The sequence below is a fragment of the Chelon labrosus genome (assembly GCF_963514085.1).
Source record: "Chelon labrosus genome assembly, chromosome: 18".
Classification (NCBI taxonomy): Eukaryota; Metazoa; Chordata; class Actinopteri; order Mugiliformes; family Mugilidae; genus Chelon; species Chelon labrosus.
In genome coordinates this window covers 6,954,253-6,977,214 of record NC_140351.1, presented here as the reverse complement: position 1 = coordinate 6,977,214, position 22,962 = coordinate 6,954,253, and the positions used below count along the sequence as shown (strand labels likewise).

Genomic DNA, 22,962 nt, shown 5'->3' with positions numbered 1-22,962 from the left:
AGCTGATCCTCTTTTGAGGGAAAACGCATTGTTCACTGCAGTGGGCTCGCCTGCCCCGAAGAAAAACAAAGACGTGGATGTCGTTGGGTAACGGAAAGGATTTTAAGGATGGCAATTTATTCTATTTTTAAACTTTTTCTCGAAGTGCATCTCGTCTTTATTTAATAATCCTGCTAACTACCTAACATTAAACTATTTACTCAAAATATCCCGCAAAGCACACTAAATGCATCACTTCTTGTCTACCATAAGACTTTCCCCAACTGTTTCTATCAAGGCAACTGTGATTGCATCCATAGCACAATTCTAAAGCGTGACTTCCACATGTCAGTGTAACATGTCTTGGAATCATCCACCATGTGGTCAATGCTGCTCACATTTCGTATGATCTTCCTGACAGCAGGAGAGTCGGGGGCGTAGAGGATCCGTCCCATGAGCATGGGCTTGACAGAGTTCCACACAATCCTGGTGGCAGGGTTGGACTCCAGTTCTTGCATCAGGTCATTGCAGAAAGGAGCTGGAGAGAAAGATTATGTGTCATTACTTAGAAGTAAATAACATTGACCATCTTGTGGCAATACAGTGTTCTGCTGGGAAATTTTTGGACCTGGCATTCGTGTGGAAGTTACTTAGACATGTAGCACCCACCTAGACCAGACCAGGCACCCCCAGCCCATAGCAATGACACTCCTTGATGGCAGCAGCCATCCCCAGCAGTTAGGAACAACTCAAAAAACCCGCGTTGACCTTGTCTCCAAATTCACAAAATCCCAAACTGATCAAGTATCTGTGGGATGGTCCACAGAGGCCCCTCCCCTCACCCCATAGAACTGTTTTGGAGGTACAAGGGAGACCTACACAATATCGAGGTCATAATGTTATGCCTGATCGGTGTATAATCACTGCTGCAATGTAAGTAAAGTAAGATGTTTGAGAGCCTATTCTACATTATCAAAGAGGATTTATCATGAAGAATTTGGTAACGAATTACAGAAAATCTGTATTTTTGTTCATGCTCATCCAATGAAGCGGTGTACTAAACTGGAGAGCACAAAGACTGGATGAACTATAAAGTGGGAAAGGAGAAGGAATAGTTTTGCACAAAGAATTACTGAATTAATTCAACATTCATGTACATCTGGAGAAACCTCTCATTTATCTCGAGTGCAGTTGAATGCACACAAAAGAGTAATTGAACTTACAACAGCATAACACAGGTACAGACGTTACAGTCTCGACAAGTCAAATAATGATTGTGGGCCGACTTTAATAATAAGTGGTCTACGGCATAATGGCAAAATGTCATTTAAGGCTTACGCAGCTTAAGCAGATTGATAAATGGAAAGCGATGTCTGTCAGGCATTACGGTTAGACACACACATCCAATCTTTTCATGCAAAACATCAATGATGAGTAGAATAACTTTCACTTATTATAAATCTTAGGGTGGAGTGACAAAGTGAATCTTCGGATTTAAGACTGCAAGCATGGTTATGAATAATTCATCCAGAACAAAGGAGAAAAAAAAACAGTTTGCTCCTACATGTGCTCACAGTTATGTGCAAACATTTCAGGCTCTTTAGATTCTTATCCATTATGCTGTACAATCAGAGAGTTACCTGGTTTGGCCCTAAGTTGATTCTGCGGCATGACATTGACCTGAAACAGCCAGACTCACTAAGAACTATCTGCCCAAAATATCTTGTGGGGAGAACGAACGAGGATTTACGCAATAGATGGCAAGGGACTGCAAATTATCCAACAGAATTACAGAATCGGTCTGGGTTTACATGAAGAGACCGATTAAATCCTCAGGATAGTTGTAGCAAGTTCCCCAAGATGGTTGGAACCACCTATACCTGCAAAGTACCTTGAAAAGCTGTGTACCTGGAGAACTGGATGCTAAAAAAACATTGAGGCCTTTTCTGCTCATTAGACTTGATGAATACAAATTATTCATATCGTTGATTTTGAAAGAATTGTCATTTTACTTTATTGTTAGCCTGGAAGCCAGACTAACCTCGAAAACATGTGCGCGGATGTTTTATTGTGGCAGAAAGGTAGTCTGGAGTCACTCCTTTGGGAACCTATTATGCTCCTGCAAAGATCTGCTGGCCGAATTTAAATCATTTCAGCATTCTTTGAAGGACAGAAGAGTAACAGCAATGTCGTCATAAGCGTAATTTGAGCACTGTGGATATGAAAAATGTTTCTGTTTGGTTGTAGGTCTTTCTAGATTCATCAAGAGGTACTTTTTTTACTCTTTATTTGGATGAAACACTCCCCAAAATGAAATCCAGATTCCACATGATGATGCATATGGAATCAGATCTGCTATGAAACCTCCCAGATTCTTATGCAGGAGTTTTTGATCTCTTGCACAAAGAAAGCGGAACAAAATCACAGCATTCACCGTTACGGGAAACTGCACAAACCTAGCGGGTTTGGTACTACCGTCCCACTCACTGGTGCTGTTGTCGTACGTGTACTGGCCCTGTGCCCATCCGCTGCCGATTCCCAGGAAGGCTTTGTAGTTATTGTCCTCATACCAGTTGAAGGAGGCGACTCGGGAGAAAGCGCCCTCCGTGTAGCCGCATACGAGGCTGGAGGCGGCGGCCATCACCTGCCTGAAGGACATACTGTTCTTGAAGAGGGGAGTCAGGACGTGGACGAACTCCCTGAAGCTGCTCCTCTGGAGCAACTGTAGGGACATGAGAAGAGAGAGACAGGAGAAAACCGGAGATTGAAACAGTCCTCTTATAATGAAGATATATTCAGTGAACATGGGGCATCCAGGGCTTTGAATAATAGGCATGTATTTATTACATCCAAAACAGAGACGACCTAATCTTCCAAGGAGCTTTAATTTTAATATACAAATAGATATACATAGAGGATAAACTGTACTGTATAATTGTGTATTAAGATGGTGAGCACGGCTTAAAAAGTCTGTGAGAGAGTATGTGTGTGTGTGAGTAGTGGGGGCGAGGGGGAATTAGCAAGTTCCCTCGCCGATGGAAAGAAATAAGACGAGCATTGTTGCGACAGGTTCAGTGGAAAAAAATAAACAAAACATGGAAGTTTTTTTTGGAATCTTCCATTTCTGATTCAAAAGTCATCTTCCACTCCAGCCATGCACTGTCTACGGTCCCAACAGAGACAAGTGTCTCGCCAACAGGATGTCGGGCTGTCAGCTACTGAATGTCCCATGGAAACATCCACAACAAACACAACAGTATACCCACCCACATTAACCAAACGTTGTTTCATATCGGGTGATACACCCTTGCAGAAAGACTTTCACTTAACTTGTTGCACCAGTATTGATCTTTATCACAACACACTAGACGTGGTTACACTGAGGAGAATAATCCAAGCAAAGGAAATGGAGTGTGCATAGATTTAATGTCAGTGAGAGAACTGAGACTGATATTAATCTGTTCTTTAACCGTTTCCATGGCTGGAGGCTTCACTTGTTGTTGGAGTCGCTGTGTTTCTGTTTGTTTTTGTTTTTTTTCCCATTGGGATGTTCTCAAAGTGATGATGTATCTATTTTTGAGGCCAAATGAGCCTGTTCTGGATTTAGCCCTCTTCATACGCACTAAACGATACCCCCCACCTCACCCCGCCCACCCCCTCTGTGTTTGCGTCAAAAAAACTCATGCCAGAGGAAGCAACTGTTTCCTGCCGGCTAAAAATACAGAGCGGTGAACTTTTGAATGGAGCTACCGGCGGCCTTACCTCGTGCAGTTTGTCCGAAGCGTCAGAGACTACCCGTACCCAGAAGTGAATGTTAATGCCTTCGGAGTGATTGTCCAGAACGAGAGGAAGCTAATGAGAAACACAAACACGGCATGAATGGACTCTCAAATGTCATATTCACCTTCAGATTTATGGGGAAACATTAAGTCTCTGACTGTCAATGTGCAGAATTCTGTTCCTTAAAAATCAACATTTCCAATAAAAACCAAATGTCTTTCTAAACCAGGGTGTGTTTATGTGATGTATCGTAAAAGAGTGATAAAATCCATAGCCACCTAAAGAAATCAAGCTTGAAAATGAAAACCGTCTTCATTGTTCATTTGTTACGGCTTCCATTTATCTTTTCCTAGCACTGCTTTCTATTGACAATCTGCTTTTTTTGGGGCTTGAGAGCTTCCAAAAAACTTCACAAACACAATAGGTTGGATGTCCAGGAAGCAGCTCGAGGTCAAGACGCAGAAACATCCTTCCTCTTTAACGTCTCTTCCTATCTCAGTGAACGTGGATGAGAGAACAGCGAATGTGTGATCCGAGTAAAACTTCTTTACTTAAGAGCAGCAGTCGTATTTTAAACCACTCCAGTGGGGTGCAGTGATTCTGGAGAGTGAGAGAATGTCAACACGAGGAGCATATAAGGACAGGAACGTACAACCCAAGCACTCTTGGCCCGGCTCAAGCGTCACGTGACTGAGTTTTGGAAGAAGAGGGAGGCAGAGGGTAGCCATTGTTGTTGTTGGTCTTCCTGAGGCTTGTGTTTATGCCGAGCGGGCCCTGGCTGCTAAAGAGAGCAGTGTCTCTGCAGTAAGCTAATTATATAAGGAGGCCAAGTCCGTCTGCTCGGCTAATGCTGACTGTTTTACATGTTGTCTGCATTAACCCAGTCTATTTGAAGCTTTGTTGGCAGAGCTGCAAACCCTTAATTTAGTCATCCTTGGGTGAGGGGAGGTGGGGGTGGTGGGCATTTTCTGCATGTTGTTTTGTTACACTGCACTGCATTTCCCTGAGAAATATTAGTCCCACCCTTTGAGTCATAGCTCCTATAAAAACACAAAAAGCTGTTCATCCATTGTGTCTCCTGACTGAAAACATGTCGCATGTCAGACAATAAGCTTGTGTGAGCTTGTTAAAGTTTGATCTGGATGTGATATGAGGACAGACCGTTGACTCAAGTCAGCCAGAGTTTAGTTGTGTGATTTTATTATGCAACAAACCTGACATCTAAAATGTAAAAATCGCTCGTCAAACTTGCCGACCAGATGAACACATTAAATAAATGTGCCCTCTATGCTAGTATGTATCAAACTCAGTCAGAGAGGGGGTCAAGATTAAGAACTGACTCCAAATCACTAAGTTAGCCAAGTTAGCATGCTAAGTCAGTAGGTTGCTAAGTTAGCATGTGAACTTAGCAACCGACTGATAGTGGAGAGCGGTGCTAACCACGGGGCTAAGTTAGCATGTTAAGTCAGTAGGTTGCTAAGTTAGCATGTGAACTTAGCAACCGACTGATTATATCGTGGAGAGCGGAGCTAACCACGGGGCTAAGTTAGCATGCTAAGTCAGTCGGTTGCTAAGTTAGCACGTGAACTTAGCAACCGACAGGTGTTTAGCTGTAGTTGTGTTGTCATTTATATCTTAGTAAGTTTTCTGTTTGCTGTGTGCTACCGTGGAATAGTAGGCTAACCGATTTAGCCTGCTAACTGGTACAGCATTACTTTGTCTTTGTGTAAGAATCTCCATTAACATATTTTAGTATTTAGTGCTCTAATATTTGTGGCTTGAGCTTTTAGTGGCCAACTCTCATGAACTCTGTACCTGCCTGATGCTAAAAGCTCAGCTATTGGTGCGCACGCAAAATACCTGCGAGCCAATTGTGATAGATAGCCTTGAGTTTAACATATCTGCTCTATGCCATTGCTCAATAACTATTTTACCAGTCTAATATCTTGCTATGTTTTCTACTGCCCTATGCCAGCTTCGCCCCAAGACATTCAGCCATTCAGCCTTCGCTTGGCTCAGTCTTCTCTGACTTACCATCAGAGTTCTTTGCAAATAAAGTTAATAAACATGGAATGATCCCAGATGGGATGCATCCAGATGCAGCTCCATACTGCCCTTTCCTGTCCAGAGACTAACTGGATAACCCTGCCAAATTGTTATATGATATATTTATATAAACTGTGTACAGTTGTCCCATAATGGATGGCTTAATAGTTTTACTGGCAAGGGTTTAAGCTGTAAATATGGACAAAGTGCTTCCACTTTATTTATGGCAGATTGAAGTGTTGATGGTTTAGATATTTTTTAGTGGAAGTAGAAAACCAGAGTTTTACAAGGAGATTTATTTGAAAGATGTTGTGATAAACTGAAGTGTCTGTCATCGTTACATTATACTGTTTTCCACATCAGCCCACCCGAATGAACCAGCACTGACCAGGCGGAAGAGTTTGAAGAAGTCAACGTTGGCGTAGAATTTGTCCTCGATGATCTGCAGCCTCTGCGGGGTGAGGAGGCACATGGCGTTGCGAACGGCGTAGAGACCTCTGTGGCTTTGGAAAATGAGGAATCGCTCCAGCAGATTCAGGCTGCAGGCGATGTCTTTCAGATGTAGCTCTGGGACCCCAAAAGCAAACTGAAAATAAGGAGAGCGGGAGGTGTGCTTACGTTAGGGTCAGGTCAAACAGGGACACAGGGATTTAGATTCTTAAATTACTGCACCGTGATGTCTTTCGGCCTACAGATTATCGGTTAGTGACTCTATTAATGTATCTGTGTTTTAACCTGAATAGTGTTGAGCTGTATAATTAATTCAAGTCAGCTTCTCAGATGCCAAAATAGAGTATAAAAATTCCACGTGTGAGCAAGTCATTGCTCAGAGAGTACTTTCTGGTTGACGGCATGGGTTGAGGTAACTCTTCATGTTTTGAACTCCAACAAAATCCAGTTTGCTATCCTGCAAAACCGGTGTACACACAGGTCGCTGCTTGCACTAACGTCTTAGAATTAATGGGGTATTGATTTAGCGATGTTAAAATGGTACACTGTGTACCCTTAGCTACGTGTGTGTGTGTGTATGTGTGTGGGGAGGGGCAAGGGGGCACGTACCTGTTCAGGCCTGATTTGGGCATTGACTAGATGATACACCACAGACTCTGTCAGAGGAATGTCTCTCAGCAGGAATGACGTCAGAGTCTCATCATCCTTCAGGATAGTCTCCACCTTTACCCCTCGGCCTACAGACGGAAAGACAAGGGCAGTGGTGCAATAAATGTGTCTTTAGAAGGCTTCAGATGTATAGTACATACGTAGATTTTTGGCTCTAATAGCTACAGTATGTGCTGTTGTTATTATCACACTTCCGTTTGAGTCAGGCAAAAATCTTTGTTCTTAGTGACACATATGTTGAGCAAGTTGCAACAAATCCGCCTCATTGGAATCATTGCAACACAAACCCCTGCAATGTCCCATTATTTCCAGGAGCTAGTCGGTGCATGAATAGAGTTTTTCTTCGGCAGCCAAAAAGCTGTTTTGGCCTCTATCCAGATCCTACTGAACCGGCTTAGTGATGCACCAAATGGAAACTACGTAAAAGAAAGAAATTTAGAAATGGGGTAAGTACTGATTCAGAAGACCAGGAGAAAGAACGTGGCAAACAGATGTGGAATTATCCAGCAACATTTGACCAGTGCCTCGGTGGTTTATTGTCAGACCTCCGAACACAAAGAGTATAACAAAAACTTCACAGTAACATTGACTCACGCGATAAAGGGGAACATAGTGCATGTAGTAGGACATCTTGTTTTTGTGGTGAAGTCATGCACATAGCTGAGATTAGGCAGACCGATTCGTTCAGCCAATATGTACATGAATGTACAAGCTGGGAGTTCAACACTGTTATGTGTGTAATGAGTGGAAGGCAGTGATTTGACATCTTGGTAAATATGCTTCCTCGAGTTCTTAAACAAGAATAGAGATTGCTTTCTCTCCCATAATACTCTTACTCCTGACCAAAAAAAATAGTCCACGATAAAAGCCACAATTCAATTTTTCCCTCAAATTCAAACTTACAAGATGTGGGTGTGTTAATCAGTGAATGCTAGCAGGCTGGCTGATAACTATTCACCGACATTGACCATCTGGTGATAATCTGTTGGGAAATTTTGGACCTGCCATTCATTCGTGTGGATGTTACTGAGACATGTAGCATCCACCTAGACCAGACCAGGTAGCCCCACCCCATAGCAATGACACTCCTTGATGACATGAAGAACAGCACAAGGTGTTGACCTGACCTCCAAATTCACTAGATCCCAACTGATCAAGACACCTCAGAGGGCCCATGTCCATTCTCTGATGAGCCACAACTGTTTTGGAGGCACAAAGCAGACCTACAAAATATTAGGATATAATGTTATGCCTGATTGGTATAAATCCACATTTAAAAGACAGTTCTGAAAAATGACTTTTTCATCAGCGTCTCTGTCAGAAAACAGTGTGCTTTACAAAATGTGAATGAAAATTCAAGGTGCCATCATTGGTCATCCCCTTGCAGGCCATCCATCTTGCATTGGCATGCCCACATTAATGCCCACACATTCACATTCGCTCATCCTCAAGGGTTTTGTGTGCTGGATGTGAACCCTCAGTTCACAGAGAACCCGGTTACATAACCGGGTTCTCTCTTTTTTCCCGGGACTCACAGGAACTTGAGTGGAATGTGGGTCCGTATCTCTGCGAGTCCATCTACGTACGTCTCCAGCAGCCAGACGTAATCATTCACAGGCTGGAATGCACTCAGCCTCATTCCACTCCCATCATAAAGGTTTATTTTGCCAGTCGGGAAAAGTGGAGTATATACAATATACATGTGCAAGTATACATGAAGAGAGAGTAGCTAGCCTGGGGTCCCTTGAGGCACTTGTTCTCTCATGGAGAACATAAGAGTGAATGGGTGACACATGAATTGCTTTCCCAACAAATAAACAATATGCTAGAGGCAAAAGTAAGCAGCTTACATTACAGGCCTGCCTTAAACCCGTGTGATATAATCGTGTCACACACTGTCCGGACAGACTGATGGGAAAATGTTTGAGGTGTGACGTACACCAGGATGCAGCTTTAGACCAGACTGTAGTTTTGAGTTTTAAAAACTGATTTAGCACAACTTGGATGTGAGTCCCGCGTCGTATAGACTGCAGTCTTTCACTATTTCCAGGAAAAATAAAATCAAGCCACCTGGCTCTTGTTTCTCATGAGGCTGGGATTCTGTGGAAAGAAGCCTTGTGTGCCCGGATTGCTTCATTGTCTTTTTGTATCCGACACTTGCTAAAATTAAATGAGGCGTCGCTAGCTGTGTATACCAGGAAGGAGTCTATAGCCGTGTTGGGAAGCTCCATATATGGCTGAGGGGCGGTCTTATGCAAATAACTAACTTCCGACATAGTAACCGGCTCAAAATTGAAACGGCTCACTGAATAACACAGGTTTACTCTCAGACCACTCATAACAAACTGGCTGCAAGGATTATTTTCAGCTTTTCTGAGCTAGCAGACATGCTACACACCCAACTAAATATAGATTTTACCTGATGTGGAGTTTAAAAACTGCAGATAATTCATAATTCTTAGTTGTACAGTCTGCCACTAACACTATAAATAGTGTGCAAGGATAAATTTAGCCATAATGTACATGAGATTTGTATTAACTGCCAGCTAGGAAATCCAGAAAGTAGATTCTGCTAGTAACAACCACAGAAAATAAACTCATTGACTTTGGATTTGCTTTGCAATGAAGTTTTTTCGGGATGTTGATGAAAACATGGAGCACAGACCTGAGACCCGTTCAGGGTGTGTCCGCAGAGTGTCCATGAAGTTACTCATGGCGTTCATTTCCCTCCAGAGGCGACCATACTGGAGTAACTCTTGGTCACTGAGAAGAAGCTCCTGGGCATCTTTGTAGAACCGAGCCAATCTGAGGAGCAAGGGTGATAAGAGAACATTGTTATTTTGTCTTGTTCATCAATAGGTTCACATCATATACAGCACATTTATAGAAAGTGCTCTCTTTAGCAGCCAGTGCCTGCTTAGACTAAACATGAGCCCCAGATGGACTAACGATAGCCTTGGCTGCCCAAATAAAATAAAATATTTTCTTTCAGACCCCACCACCTTCATCTCAGATCAAGTATTTCTTAGGAATTCAACACCTCTGGATGAAAACAGCCATCCTTTGTTAGCCCAGGCTGATGCTTACATGGAGTTGTTGTAGTTGGACACCAGGCCGGGAGATTCCCCACGGGTGGGGTGTTGAAAACAAGGGTTGTTGGCATTACAGAAGATCCCCTGGATCCATGGTAGGACCCCAGTTGAGGGCATGGCCTTATTGGGGAAGTGGCCTGAAATAGATTGAGGTCCTGTTAGCTTTGTATGTATTACACAAGTCTTCTATGAATCTGTATGAACAGGACTGCCCGCAGAGGATATAGTTTTTGATATTTCCTTGTAAAGTAGCCGCTTGCTCACATTCATGTTGACGGTAGAGTGGATTCACTCTTCTTAGCCATACCAGTCCCATGAACAGCATAACAGGCCACATGATCTCCATGAAGAAACGTACCTGGTTAAAATGCACAACATAAACTTTCACAAATCACAAATGGATTCCAAACATGGCAATTGATAAACCAATACTATAGCCCACCATGGCGCAACCCTAAGGCCCCTGAGAGATGCAGAATACCTTTAGCGATAGTTCAGCTTGTTCCTAACAACTCAATTGCATTGTTTTCTTACACCGTTTAATAATTTATTTTTAATTTATTTAACACTTTGTTGGGTCAGAATCACTCAATTCCACTTATGTGTTTCAAACAGATGGAACAATTTACTGAGTTCACAGTTGCTGTGGTCTCTCCAGGGACTCCAACTTCCTCCCACCATCCAAAGACATACTTGTTAGGTTTATTGGTTGAGAGACAGACACAAGTTTCCTTTTGTGCTTTGTTGACAACTGTAAATACTGCTATCACCAAGGTAAAATGTTGTTCTAAGCTGTTTCTTATATTCTTAGGGTTGGCCAGACGATGATAAATACGCTGGTGTCATCTGCAAAGAATATGACCTGAACACATTTTATCTAACCAAAGCATTCACTTGTATATATGTACACATATATTGTGGTGTTACTGATGGACGAGAGGATTTTACCCTCTGCCTCCTGCGGACGGTCCAGTTCTTCCAAAGCAGGAGTTTGATTTGTCCTCCTGCCCCCATGGCGCCTCCTTTTTTACCCCCGCAGGGGCAGGCTCCAGCTGGCAAACCTGTATTCAACCAGTTCATAGTTATCTTATGAGCCAATTAAAGCCTTCTTGTATTATTTAATCAATTTAAAACCATAAGATTTTCAGTTGAATGGTTGAAATGCTGTGGATGAGCGCCTATGTGTCTTACAAATCTGTCCATTCAGCTGGTGTAAGGTCCATGTGAAAGCTAGCAGTAGATCTCTAATGAGGTTAATGAGCTCAAGACACTTCTCAGGGTCGGAGGAGCAGAAACAAATCCACCCACGGTTTACATATTTGCTGTCAGTACCGCTCACGGTTAACGTCACAACCAAAACAACACGAAACACTGCGCATTCCCGGGACATGTAAACAACATTAACTGTGATCTGGATCAGTTAAAGCTATGGTGCAAGTTCACGGCTACCAATACACTAATCAGACACGCTACACTAGAAGATACTAGTGAACTGCAAAGCATTCAGTGCAGCATAACGTACCTCAGAAGAACACTTGCAGTGCAGACTGATATCCAGTAAATGAAGCATAACACCGCATATTCTCACAAGTGTTCCCGTGGCTGCTAACACAGCTCGTTTCTAGACCTCGTGAATAGTTAAGCAGATTGATTTAATCTCCTTTCTCAGTGCTGGGAGACGGTTAACGCCTCTCGCTTCCATTTGTAGATGCCTATGTGACCTAACCACCCCACCTGGCCTTCATTATGCTGTATAATCCCACCGCTAATTATAATTCCATCCCTGTTTAAGACATATTTAATTTATAACACTAGTTTTAACATCTGTAGTCACCGGCCATCATGCTGATTGCTAATAAGCTTTTTATGGTTAACAAATTATACTTTAGTTAGAAATTTGAGGGTAAAAAAGAAGAAAAACAGACAAAACATCATAGTTGGAAGTTGTCAGATATATTTTAATAAGTTACAAAAGGGTGTTTGTTTTCATGTACCTCTTTTCTTACACTGAACTTTTAAGCATATACTGTCAACCTTGTACATTACCGTGAAAAACAGATACCATTTAAATAAATGATGCACTTCCTGTTACTTACAAAGAGCCTGTAAGGTTTAGGTTATTGATGAGACAGCTTAAAAGAAAAAAGAAAAGGATAAAGAAAAACAAGAAAAACAGCTTTGGCTATCAAGAAGTGTAAATGTTGCATTAAAATGAATTCAAATTTAAAAAAACGCCATGTGGCATTTCTGAAAGCTTTTCAGACAAGTTGACCCCAATCGAGTTGAACAGTATAAAAACAAGTGGATGTACGGTGTATATATACCCTTTGCAGCCGGTGCTTCGTGACGTTATCAATACAGTCCAATACAGCTTGTAACAAAGATCATTATACTGCTTTATACAGTTAATAGCAAAAATGATTAATTAAAACCTATGTGTAACAGTTTAAAACACTCACAGTAGGTACAAGACAACTCCGACTACTGATATCTGGTAAGTGCACCATTTTTTTGTCCATTGTTGTGGCTATATGAGCTATTGAAACGATTCAAACTGTATTTTGGTATATAAACATACACGGTGAGCCTGTAAGAACTTCTTTTTTTTTTATACAAAATATTTAAACAAGAATGTAATTGCACAGCTTGGAAAAAAAATATAATAATTATAAATAGTCTGACCGGTTGTCAGCGTGTAACTGAGCATGTGATTGGTAAATGAAAGGTTTGTGAATCATGTGAAAAAATACGTTTTAAGTGCATCCTGTTTGTCTTTTGAGGACCAAAAGGTACAAATAATAGGATAATAGGTACAAGGTTTCTACACACAGTGCCTGCAGTCACACATCTGGTTATTTTTCTTTATAGAGTCGATGCAGATGTTTATCAGTCTTTCTCAAAAACAACGTGGCGCACATTGTTCACGTTTGAGGCCGTGTGTCTTTATGATTTAGACAAAATGAGCCTCTCTGTGTTCCACCTCTTGGAGGCGCCTGGGCCTTAGTCTCTGGTACACTGGTTTGTTCTGGTTCTGGCCCAGTTCCTCGGGGCTAGAACTGGGAGACTGAGACATTGCTGCCTGCTCAACCTCAATGTCCTCCTCGAGAGGCTCGTCTACAGACACCTCTATCTCTATACCCAGTTCCTCATCCTCCTCCTCGTCGTCGTCATCGTCGTCTTCTTCCTCGGCGCTGTTGGCTAACGGACAGTTCTTCGACAGCGCTTTAGCTTTGCTCCCTGATGGGGGCTTGTAGAAGGTTCCTGGGGGAGGCTGAAGAGTTCTGGGAGGCCTGAAAGCTGTAGCAACCGGGCTGTACTTAGTTATATTGTCCTCCTTTCTTAAAGTCCTACTGGGTCGCACTGCGACTGTTAATGGTCTATTGGGGTAGATGGTGCTAATAGAGCTCTCTGTGGTTCCAACTGAGAAGGCTGATGGCACAGAAGTTGACAAATTGCTGGTGTCCACTGTACTCTCTGTGGACGAACTGGCCACAATTCTAACAGTCCTGGAGGTAACTTCGTGCTTGTACTGTTTGTCCCAAGTCCTGCGTAACGTCTGGGTGTCGATAAACGTGCTCCTGTAATGCGTGCCCGCTCGCAATTTAGTGTTCTCAGTCTCGTCCACCTCTTCGATCGCCTGGTCACAAGCGCCTCCTCTGCCGTCGTCTTTGTCGAAGCTGTTCCGGGAGTTTTGCTCGTCTACTTGGCCTCGGTTGAGCAACCGCTCGGCCGGCATGCTGACCGGCCGGGAGGAGAGTTTGCTCCGAGGGTGTCGAAGCTGGACCCTGGTGACTGTGATGTGCTGAGAGCGACTGAGGCCTCGCTCGCCACGTTTCGGGACGTCGGAGACGCTTGATGACAGGACCCCGTTGAGTGCGTCTGAATCCAGTTCATCAGCTTTGAACAGAAATATTTTAAAAAGTTAAAACATGGACATGTCAAAGTAAAATAATGCAGACTTTAAAAACAGTAAGAATACTGACCAGGTTCAAAGTCACTTCCATCGAGGCTTGGCATGGCCTCCTGAACCTCCGTCAATAAGTGCGATGAAGGAATTATAGAGGAATGTCTCTTATACACCTTAGTGCTCTGCTGTAAGTGTGAGACGACAAAAAGGGACGGCAAATAAAATCCTCAGTTTACAATTGATGTTAAATGACAAACGTAATTTCTATCATGAAAAATAATTACCTCCTTAATGTCTCCCAGCGACTTTGAGTGCCTGCTCAGCTGCTCCTTCTCCTGGTGGGTGAGACGGGTATCGGGGTGGCCGTCAACGTCTGTGGGCGAGTTTAGAGGACTGAGAAGGGTGTCGAAAATCATCTCGTAGTGTCGGACCAGGAGCTCCACAATGAGCGCCTGATAGGGGTAATCCACCAGGGAGGAAAGGGAAACGTCAGCGTCGGCCTGCCTCGGCTTGATGAGTGTGGGGCCAAAGATGATACCCAGGTTGCTGGCGGTCATCTTATTCTCTTCTGATCGCTCTGAAACCCTGGAGAGAGGAAGCAAGTTATAAATTAGTTATAAAACTACTTCAAACGTGCCCTATCCCTGAGGTCTTTGATTGGATTCCCACAACCTACCGATGAAGATGCTCTATGAGGAACTGAAGGGTCTTGTAATGACCTGGTGGCAGCTGTCTCAGCAGATCCTTGATTTTGAACAGGACTCGGTTGAGATCCACGCTGACCTGGGACGGGGGGACGGGGTTTTGACTAAGCCGGGCGGCCTCTAGTTCCTCTACAATGATGCTCTGGCTTTCCTTGGCCAAACCAATAAAGTCATTATAGTAGCGGAACAGGATGAGCGGCTCTGGAAGCTGGAAGAAAGTACGGAGGGGAAAAGAAAAAAAAAAGTTGGAAAAACAAATGAAACAAGGAAGTTAATAATAAACAGAGACAAGCGAAATATTCAAGTAAATACACAAGTGGTACAGAATTGGAAATGAGATAAGCACTTAAGGGGCGAGAGGCGGGAAATCTGTGCTAAAAATACACAAAGAACAATAAACACCTCATGCAATGATTCTGCTGCGCAGAGATAATTTTAATCATGTTAGAGTGAAGATCTAACAATGCCTCAAATCATTACATTAGGGGTAAGGATTCAATAGCAGCCCACCTGTCTCAGGTAGAGTTTGAGCACGTTGCTAATGTCGTGGGGATAAAGTTCAGACAGCTCCACCAGGTCCTTTCCATTCTCGAAAGCCTGGCACAACTTCTCCACCCGGGACTTGGCACCGTTCACGCGGTAGATACCCTTCAGAGCACAAAAACAAAATGCATTCAACACACGAAAATTAGATGACATTTTTTTGAGTCGCCATGGAGGAAACGGGGCAGCTGCTGAATATTAACAGGACCCACCGCAGAAACTGCAGGCACGTTGCAGATTCTCTTGAACTGAGGGCGGATGATTTTTTACCAGAAAACATTTTCATTTCAGTTTTTAAATAGAAGCTTATGAGTTTTCATGTGATGAAATAAGGATTACAGTGCCAGGATTGTGCTTGCAAAGATAACTAATGCACCATTATCTCTTAAGGAGTAACATTCATTTTGACACATTACATAAATCCCCCAAAGACTACCCCTAACAACACTGGCAACACTCTTTTTGCCTTTCCAATCTGACTACAATACCTTGAGGTTGAGAGCTCGGTTCTCAATTTCCGATGTACACTTCCGTATGATGAACGGGATGCCGTCCTGACTGTTCTTAGCCGCCTGTGTGAAGTCGATGCCGAACAGGTGAAGCCTCCCGTGGAGTTTCTTGTGGCCGCACTGGATGGCCAGGGTTTCCAAACACTTCTTATGACAGGCCAACGAACACTGCACGGACACACAGGATGCATATATCAGGTATGAACGGAAAACAGAAAGGCCACAGAATTTATTTGGACATTTTAGTCTTTATTTCGACAGAGACTGTAGGGAAACAGAGAATAAATGCAGGAGAGAGAAGAGGGGATGGACAAAAGCAAATCTCTATGTTGCATAGAATTAAGTGACTTTAACTTAGACTCAGTTTTTATCAGAATATGAGTGGTAACAAGACATTTGGATTTCATCATGGGATGTGTTCAACTTCATGGCGCTCAGATGACGTTTGTCACTGTTACTCTTACATCCATCACCATATAAAGTCCAACCAAACTATTTCAAAGGCCCAGAAGAATTCTGAGCAGGTGAAGTTTAATACTAATTGTAAGCTAGCTACCGTAGTTATCAGGGAAGCTAGTTACCGTCAGAGTCCAAAAAACAGTTCAGGTCAAAATCACCTTATCAGCCCCATGTTAAATGTCTAACTACTTAGCCACTGGGTCACACATGTAAAGGTAAATGATTTAACACAACCAATGAACAAAAACAAGAAGTTGTGTCTCCTACTAAAGCTAATCGCCCCATGCACCAAAATAGGTACTCACAAAGAAGCTACAATCGTGAACCGCCCCTTTAATTGAATCAAGTCCAAAAAACCAAAAAGGAACACTTCACATCTAGTGACCTCTTGAACCATCATCCCTGAATGATTCCAGTTCGCTGCAGAAATTTGCATTCTTGTGTCAGCTTCCTGTCAATTTGCCTATAAACATTACATAATCTTAAAAACAGTTTCCAGTAAGTGCTTTGTTATTGTCCCGTTCAGTGTATCTAATAAATATGGACAGAAACTTGATCTAAAGTCAACATCGCAGGGGGGAGTGCACAGGGATGATGGAAAGGACTCCTCAGAAGACGAACAAAAGGTCTTCAGTTTCCACTGGCCGTTCCCCCAGCTGAGACCATTTGGTGGATTTGGTCTCTGAGGAGAGTTTGTGGTCATTTTCAACTTTTCTCTTTATTCTCTTATTCAAACGTTTTGATGGGGGGGGGGGCAAGAGGTGGGCTTTTCTCTTTTGTTTTTGGTTGACGAGCGTCAGGAGACTTTGGCAATCTTGTTCTTGAACTTGTAGCACCATGAATGCTTTGGACTACATTTACTAAAGGTCCAAACAGAAGGTCATGGAGGGATCGTGCTTTGTTCTAACAGTGCTAAGAATAAAAAGAAAAAAGGAGTGAAAGGTTACCTCTTCACACTCTGCTCCATGAAACACCACCAGGCTGTCGCACTCACGGCACTTGGAGGGCGCTCGAAGCTTCCTCAGCTTGTGGGTTTGAGCTGCTTTGGACATCTGAGTGTTTCTGAACGGTCCTGGGGAGCTGGCCGTCTCTATTATCATCTCATTTAACCCTGCAGAGGGCAAGGATGAATTATTATCTTCTTCACGTGGTGTCAAGAACATACATGAATGTGACAAAGACACATTACACAATTACACAAATCAAACTTATAATACTACAACAGTAGAAGAGTTTTGTGGAGTATTAAATAAAATTCAGGTTGACTCACCGTTATCGGAGGGCGAGGGAGGCTCCCTCTCATCCAGGTCATCGGCGGACGACATGGTGCCGGTGGAGGGGGTTCTGGGTAATCTCCTCTTGAAGTCACCTGAACAGTAAGGCAGGACGCACCAGTAAGTCCACATCCCCACAGTCCTATCAAGTCTTTCGGTTTCTGTCTCATTTGCTCCACGCTACAGCGGCAAGAGTGTCGCGTACTGGGACGAATTCGTGAATTTAATGCGGCATGCGAAGAGGTGTGGTTAACTTCCTGTTGCCGATAACACCTACGCCGATTGATCAATGGTAGCAGGGGGCCCATTTTAAAAACGTTGATTTACTGATGAGGCCAATAAAGAGGCTAATCAGGGATAAACTCCTACGTCGTTTACGCTGTGGGGGTTGGTGGATGGAGTATGACAGGACGCCCTTTAATGTAATGCTAATAGCGTACTAACAACACATCACCCCCCCAACAAGGACAATCATCATCTTCCTCTTCAACTAGAAAATGTAAATAATAACTCTTGTATAGAGACTTATTGGGGAAAAAGGGAGAATTTAAACCACTTTCACAAGAAAATATTCAATAGTAAATGTATAATATTCTCTAAGGTTCCTGTAATCTGTTGCAACTGTTTAAATATGATACTGTAAGTAGTAAAGAGTAAAGAGTTCACTCCATTTTCCCATGCAAACAGACTAAATACAAGCAAAAGGCTATGCATTCATAAAAAGAAGGATTGTGAGTGAGAAAAATAAAATGCAAAAACAAAACAAAGGAAGGTGCTGCACACTCAGAATGAACTCACGAAGGCAGAAACACGGTGACAGTACGAGACATGAAAACAAACAACCATGGTGCAAGAAAAATGCAGTACAAAAACATTCCACCATGACATATGTGTACTGTTGCGTGGCAACAGGCGCGAACACAGGAAAACCCGACCTCAACCAAAGCAGCAATTTAATGTGTTTGTGTACATTGCAGAGAAACACAAGGTTTAACAAAGAGGCACCGCTGTCACTGGTTGCTAAGCCCCTTGATTCTGAGATAACATGCCAGCGAAGTTGGGTGAACATCAAGTTCACCGGGGGGGTGGGAGGTGTGCGCTGCCCTCAGGGGCTCGTTGAGTGTTGAGGAATGTCTCTCCTGTTTGTTATTCAATGTTTTTGGTGGCTTCACTGATGGCTAAAGACCGACACCCGTGAGACAGAAGTTATGCAACTAGTGCGGTGCTGTAAACATAACAGCGTCACGTGAAGCGAATATGTTTTTACTTCCTTGAAGACTCAAGTGTAACAGCACGGAAAGGTTTATCCAGGAGATTAGACTAGATAAAGACGCTACATAAATACGCTGCAGTTATTAAGGAGCCGTTAAATGTGGTGTTAGAATAAAGCAGTGCAGCAGGCGAGAAGTTGGCGAGGGTCTTCGCCGCCGTCCTACCTGGGCTAGCAGTGGGTGAGTCCATGGACCGGGACTCGCTGCTCCCTCCGGCACTTTCTGAGTCGCTGCACATCCCTCCACCTTGACTGGCCGAGGCCCAGGGACGAAACGGGGTCTGCATGCGAAGTGCTGGATAAAAAACATTTATCAACGTTGAAAAACTAGAAAACCACAAAACTTCACAGACCCTTAAAAATGGATTTATATTAATTCAATCAAAACCTTTTCCATGTATATAAACTTTAGATTTAAAACATTTATTTTGCCAGGGTTTTCTAAAGATTGTAGCTCTGGTAACTGCAACTGCTATCTAGTCACGTAAATGGGTCTAAATGTTATGAGCTCATTGGGGGAAGTTGGCTCCAGTTTAAATCTTGGGTTTGTTCACCTGTCACTTCATGTTTAATTTTTGACCATATTATCCACAGAGTCCCGGACGTTGTACCGTCCCATTGTGGTTGTGATAAATTAAAAGATTATCTTATCTTAATTTGACCTAGTGGGGAAACGGGCAATGTGACATCAGTTATAAAAGAAATAACTAATGTGTTAAATGTAAACCCCCCCCTCTACCTTGGATGTCAGCGCTGCCGTTGGAGCGTCTTTCTGCAACCTTGGCGTGCTGGGTGTGAACCGAACCGTCCACGTCATCTCCAACGAGGACGTCTGAGGTCACAGAGTGGTAGCTGTGGGAGGAGTGGGTGCCACTTAGTGAGCGCTTGTTGAAAGTTATCCTAGGAGCAGAAAATGACAGAAGAGAAAATAATGACACCGGCCGAAACTGAGCTCACAGTGCAGAAGAAGAAATCTGATCAGCGTGCACAATGTAGAACTTCTACTGAGAACCCACATAAATTAAATTCTATATGTTTTTAGACTGGCAGTACAGTCCTGGTCAGTTTGATTAAACCTTTTAATTATTACTGTGGACAGTCTGAACTACATAAGATACCACATTTATTCTAATGGTGACCAGGACCCAGCAGAGCTCTAGCTTATATTAGAGGCAGACCTGTATTTCTAACTCTCTTACAAAAACAATTTAGATCTGCTCCCCCTGACCTTCTTCCCAAAACTTTACTAAGCTGTCAATATAAACTAAATACCTATCGTTTCAAATTAAAAGCATTTTAATGGACTGAAACCCTTCATTTTTTTTATGGTGAAGCATTTCCAGGCATACCACATGCAAATACAGTTACACAGGCTTAAAGGACGACAAATAACACATGCTTCACCAATGGCTAAAGACTGACACGTGTGAGACAGAAGTTATGCAACCAGTGCTATGCTGTAAACATAAAAGCGTCACATGAAGTGAATATGTTTTTATTTCCTTGACAGCTCAAGTGTAACAGGACTGAAACCCGTCATTTCAGTTTTTATGGTGAAGGATTTGCAGGCATAGCACATGCAAATACAGTTATACAGGGTTAAAGAATGACAAATAACACACGTAAATGACTGAAATAGAACAGTAATAGTTTAGATTAGTAACCCAGAACAACAGCAAAGTCTTAAAAATAACATAATTACAGCTGTAAAGCGGAAGAAATGTACATTTTCCTGTTATTTCGTTTATTCACCCTTGTTTTTACCCGGCCATTTGTTAGACTCAACTTTTAATGTGCATTTTATTTGAGAAGATGTGGTATTCTTTTTGTTTAATACTATAAAACACATGGCATGCGGGCCAAAGGACCCACCAGAGGGTCTAATCTGGCCCACAGCATGAATTTACTACAAAGAAGACGACAATCTTTCAGTGAAAATAACTGCTATTCCTAATTTGTCCACTGTTTTCGTCAGAGAAGTGGACAGAATAAAACTGAGACCCAGGACTAAACAGCAGGCAGCAATGTGCCCAAATAGCACTTATTTTTCTTAAGAAATTAAATATTTTTTTAAAGGACAGTTTATTAAATGTAAACATCTCATCTTCTCCTAATTTACTTGTTCTTCTTTGCACTAAAACATATGGATTATTATCATTATTTATAGGTTATTATGCTGTTGTGGTACTGGTCCGGCCCTATGTGGCCATTGAACTAAAATGAGTTTGACACCGCTGTTGTAAAACATTAAATAAAACATTTCACGTCCAACACAAAATGTATACATATAAACCAATAAACACTTCTGTGGGCGTTAAAATCTGTCCACACGCTTTAATCTAAATTCAAATAAGGAAACTCTGCATGAATAAACTCTTGGAAGCAGCTCAAACGTGGAAGAGCGCCATTGTTCAGTTCAATCTCATTTCTCCTTCTGGCTATGCTAAAATTAAAATGCTAGCAGTGGAGACATTTAAGATCACAAATAATGCAGACCAGGATTCTTGTCCTAAAGTACCACGCCCTCTTCAGACAGTAAGACTAATATCTATCATTACTTTACCTTTGCAGTTGAAGTAAATTGCCAACTGTATTAGAAAGTTCAATCAGCGCTGACAATACTCAACAGCAGTTAATTAAACTAATGATGATTAACAGACTCAGAGGGACTTGGGCTATCCTGCTGTATCTCACAATATACAATAAGTAGGCCAGCGGTCTATATTTAAACATTTTGGGACCAATGCTGTGGGTGTATGCGAGTGTGGGTGTGTGTGCTTGAGTTTCATTTCCTCTCTCTCAAGCTGAATTCTTTTGATCAGAGGGATCAGAGTCAGGGGGGGCAGGGGGGCCGGTTGGTAGAGGGATAAAACTAAGTGAGAACAAAGCACCCTCTTATTTCCTTCTGTCTGGTATGTGTGTGTGTGTGTGACCACAAACCTGTGTCAACAAAACTAACTATTTTTAACCAAAGCCTTCATAAGAAGCAGGGACCAGAGGTGCCCAAAAGTAGGGACGGCCGCTGTGTTTTTCATCTTAGACGCAGAGGGTATGTATTTTAAAAGCCACTGAGAGGGTTCAAAGAGGTTTAGTGGACTGATGGTGAGCCCACTGCCCCGGCTTCACTCTCCCGTGACCACAGTCATTTCCGCAGGAAGCCCTGGCCAACCCAATTGTTTTACGCTTTCCAAAACAAGCTCTCTCACTTTTAACCTTTCACCGGAGAGGTCCGCAGTCACACAGGGTGTTGAAGCTGCCCCATGACATTACATCTAAAACCACTTGTTTGCCGTAACAATCCCCGCAGAGTCATATGATGGAAGCTTTCGGCTTTTGATATAAAATAACTGTAATTTCAAATTAATTGATGCTGAAATAAACTTTAACAGCCCCTCAGCTCCCTGGATAACATCTGTAAACAAACTAAACACAAACACTGATAACCGAGAGATTTAGAAGTTAAATTTAGGCACATTCCCTTCAAACAAAGAGTCAGATTTCACTTTAAGGTTTGTGAGCTGGCTAAAAGGAAAGGCCGTGATTAGATTAGGGTAACACCCACATCCATCAAACCATTGTGGGAACTTTTAAGACCCCATTCAGACCTTGCTTCAACGTCTGAGCTGGCTTTAAGCTTTAAGTACCTCTGGTCACACCTGGCATTAAAATGCAACACATGCGTCCACAGCCAGAGCGTGAGACCAGACTCTAATGGATCTCTACTTTTTTATCAGAACAGCAAACAGCTGTTTGTTGTGTGCGCGTCATGACTTGAGGAGATGACACATATTTTAGAACAAGCTGTGATATGTCTCTCTTTCTCCTTGAATTCACAAACATTAAGTTGTTATTTATATAGTGATTGTTATTTTAGGGACCTGCGCAAAGCTTAGACTATAATTTAACCCTGAAAGCTTTGGTAATTTATCACTGTTGAGAGAAGTGAAAGAAAATTCTTCAGTAATAAAGATAAATAAATGGTGATAACTGAAGAAATATGCAACTTAAATCCATGCAGCTCCTTATACAACATGATCGCATCAATAATTAACCACATGACCAAGTTTACTCATATTAAATTAATTCCTGGTATGATTAATTTATTATTTAGTTAATTAACAGTGGATTACTAACGAAGAGACCCCACTTACGGTGCCTTTTCATTTGCAGGTGATCATTTATAATAACGGTTGTGCATTTCCTTTCAGAACTCCCCTGAAGCACCCCTGCTGAGTAGGCGGTCTTTAATGTGACAAAGGGAACATATTGTGTGTTCACAC

General features: G+C 42.4%; 2 protein-coding genes across 3 annotated transcripts in view; both read right to left on the bottom strand.

Annotated features, from left to right (window-relative positions):
* Positions 1-11,134, bottom strand: part of abca4a (ATP-binding cassette, sub-family A (ABC1), member 4a) — a 33,107-nt gene extending 21,973 nt beyond the window's left edge. The window contains exons 1-9 of the mRNA XM_084566035.1: positions 10,965-11,134; positions 10,281-10,374; positions 10,012-10,153; positions 9,590-9,729; positions 6,865-6,992; positions 6,194-6,391; positions 3,742-3,831; positions 2,467-2,701; positions 378-517 (exon numbers count right to left, since the gene is read on the bottom strand). Of these exons, the coding sequence (XP_084422161.1) occupies positions 378-517; positions 2,467-2,701; positions 3,742-3,831; positions 6,194-6,391; positions 6,865-6,992; positions 9,590-9,729; positions 10,012-10,153; positions 10,281-10,374; positions 10,965-11,096 (1,299 nt within the window). The 5' untranslated portion in view covers positions 11,097-11,134. The remainder of the gene's footprint in view (positions 1-377; positions 518-2,466; positions 2,702-3,741; positions 3,832-6,193; positions 6,392-6,864; positions 6,993-9,589; positions 9,730-10,011; positions 10,154-10,280; positions 10,375-10,964) is intronic.
* An 825-nt stretch (positions 11,135-11,959) lies between these two features.
* Positions 11,960-22,962, bottom strand: part of arhgap29a (Rho GTPase activating protein 29a) — a 34,031-nt gene continuing 23,028 nt past the window's right edge. For both annotated transcript variants that reach the window (XM_084565845.1, XM_084565846.1), the window contains 10 exons: positions 19,422-19,582; positions 18,849-18,977; positions 17,409-17,507; positions 17,086-17,249; positions 15,659-15,847; positions 15,138-15,275; positions 14,600-14,835; positions 14,208-14,508; positions 14,000-14,108; positions 11,960-13,913 (listed from right to left, as the gene is read on the bottom strand). In XM_084565845.1, the coding sequence (XP_084421971.1) occupies positions 12,967-13,913; positions 14,000-14,108; positions 14,208-14,508; positions 14,600-14,835; positions 15,138-15,275; positions 15,659-15,847; positions 17,086-17,249; positions 17,409-17,507; positions 18,849-18,977; positions 19,422-19,582 (2,473 nt within the window). In that variant the 3' untranslated portion in view covers positions 11,960-12,966. The remainder of the gene's footprint in view (positions 13,914-13,999; positions 14,109-14,207; positions 14,509-14,599; positions 14,836-15,137; positions 15,276-15,658; positions 15,848-17,085; positions 17,250-17,408; positions 17,508-18,848; positions 18,978-19,421; positions 19,583-22,962) is intronic.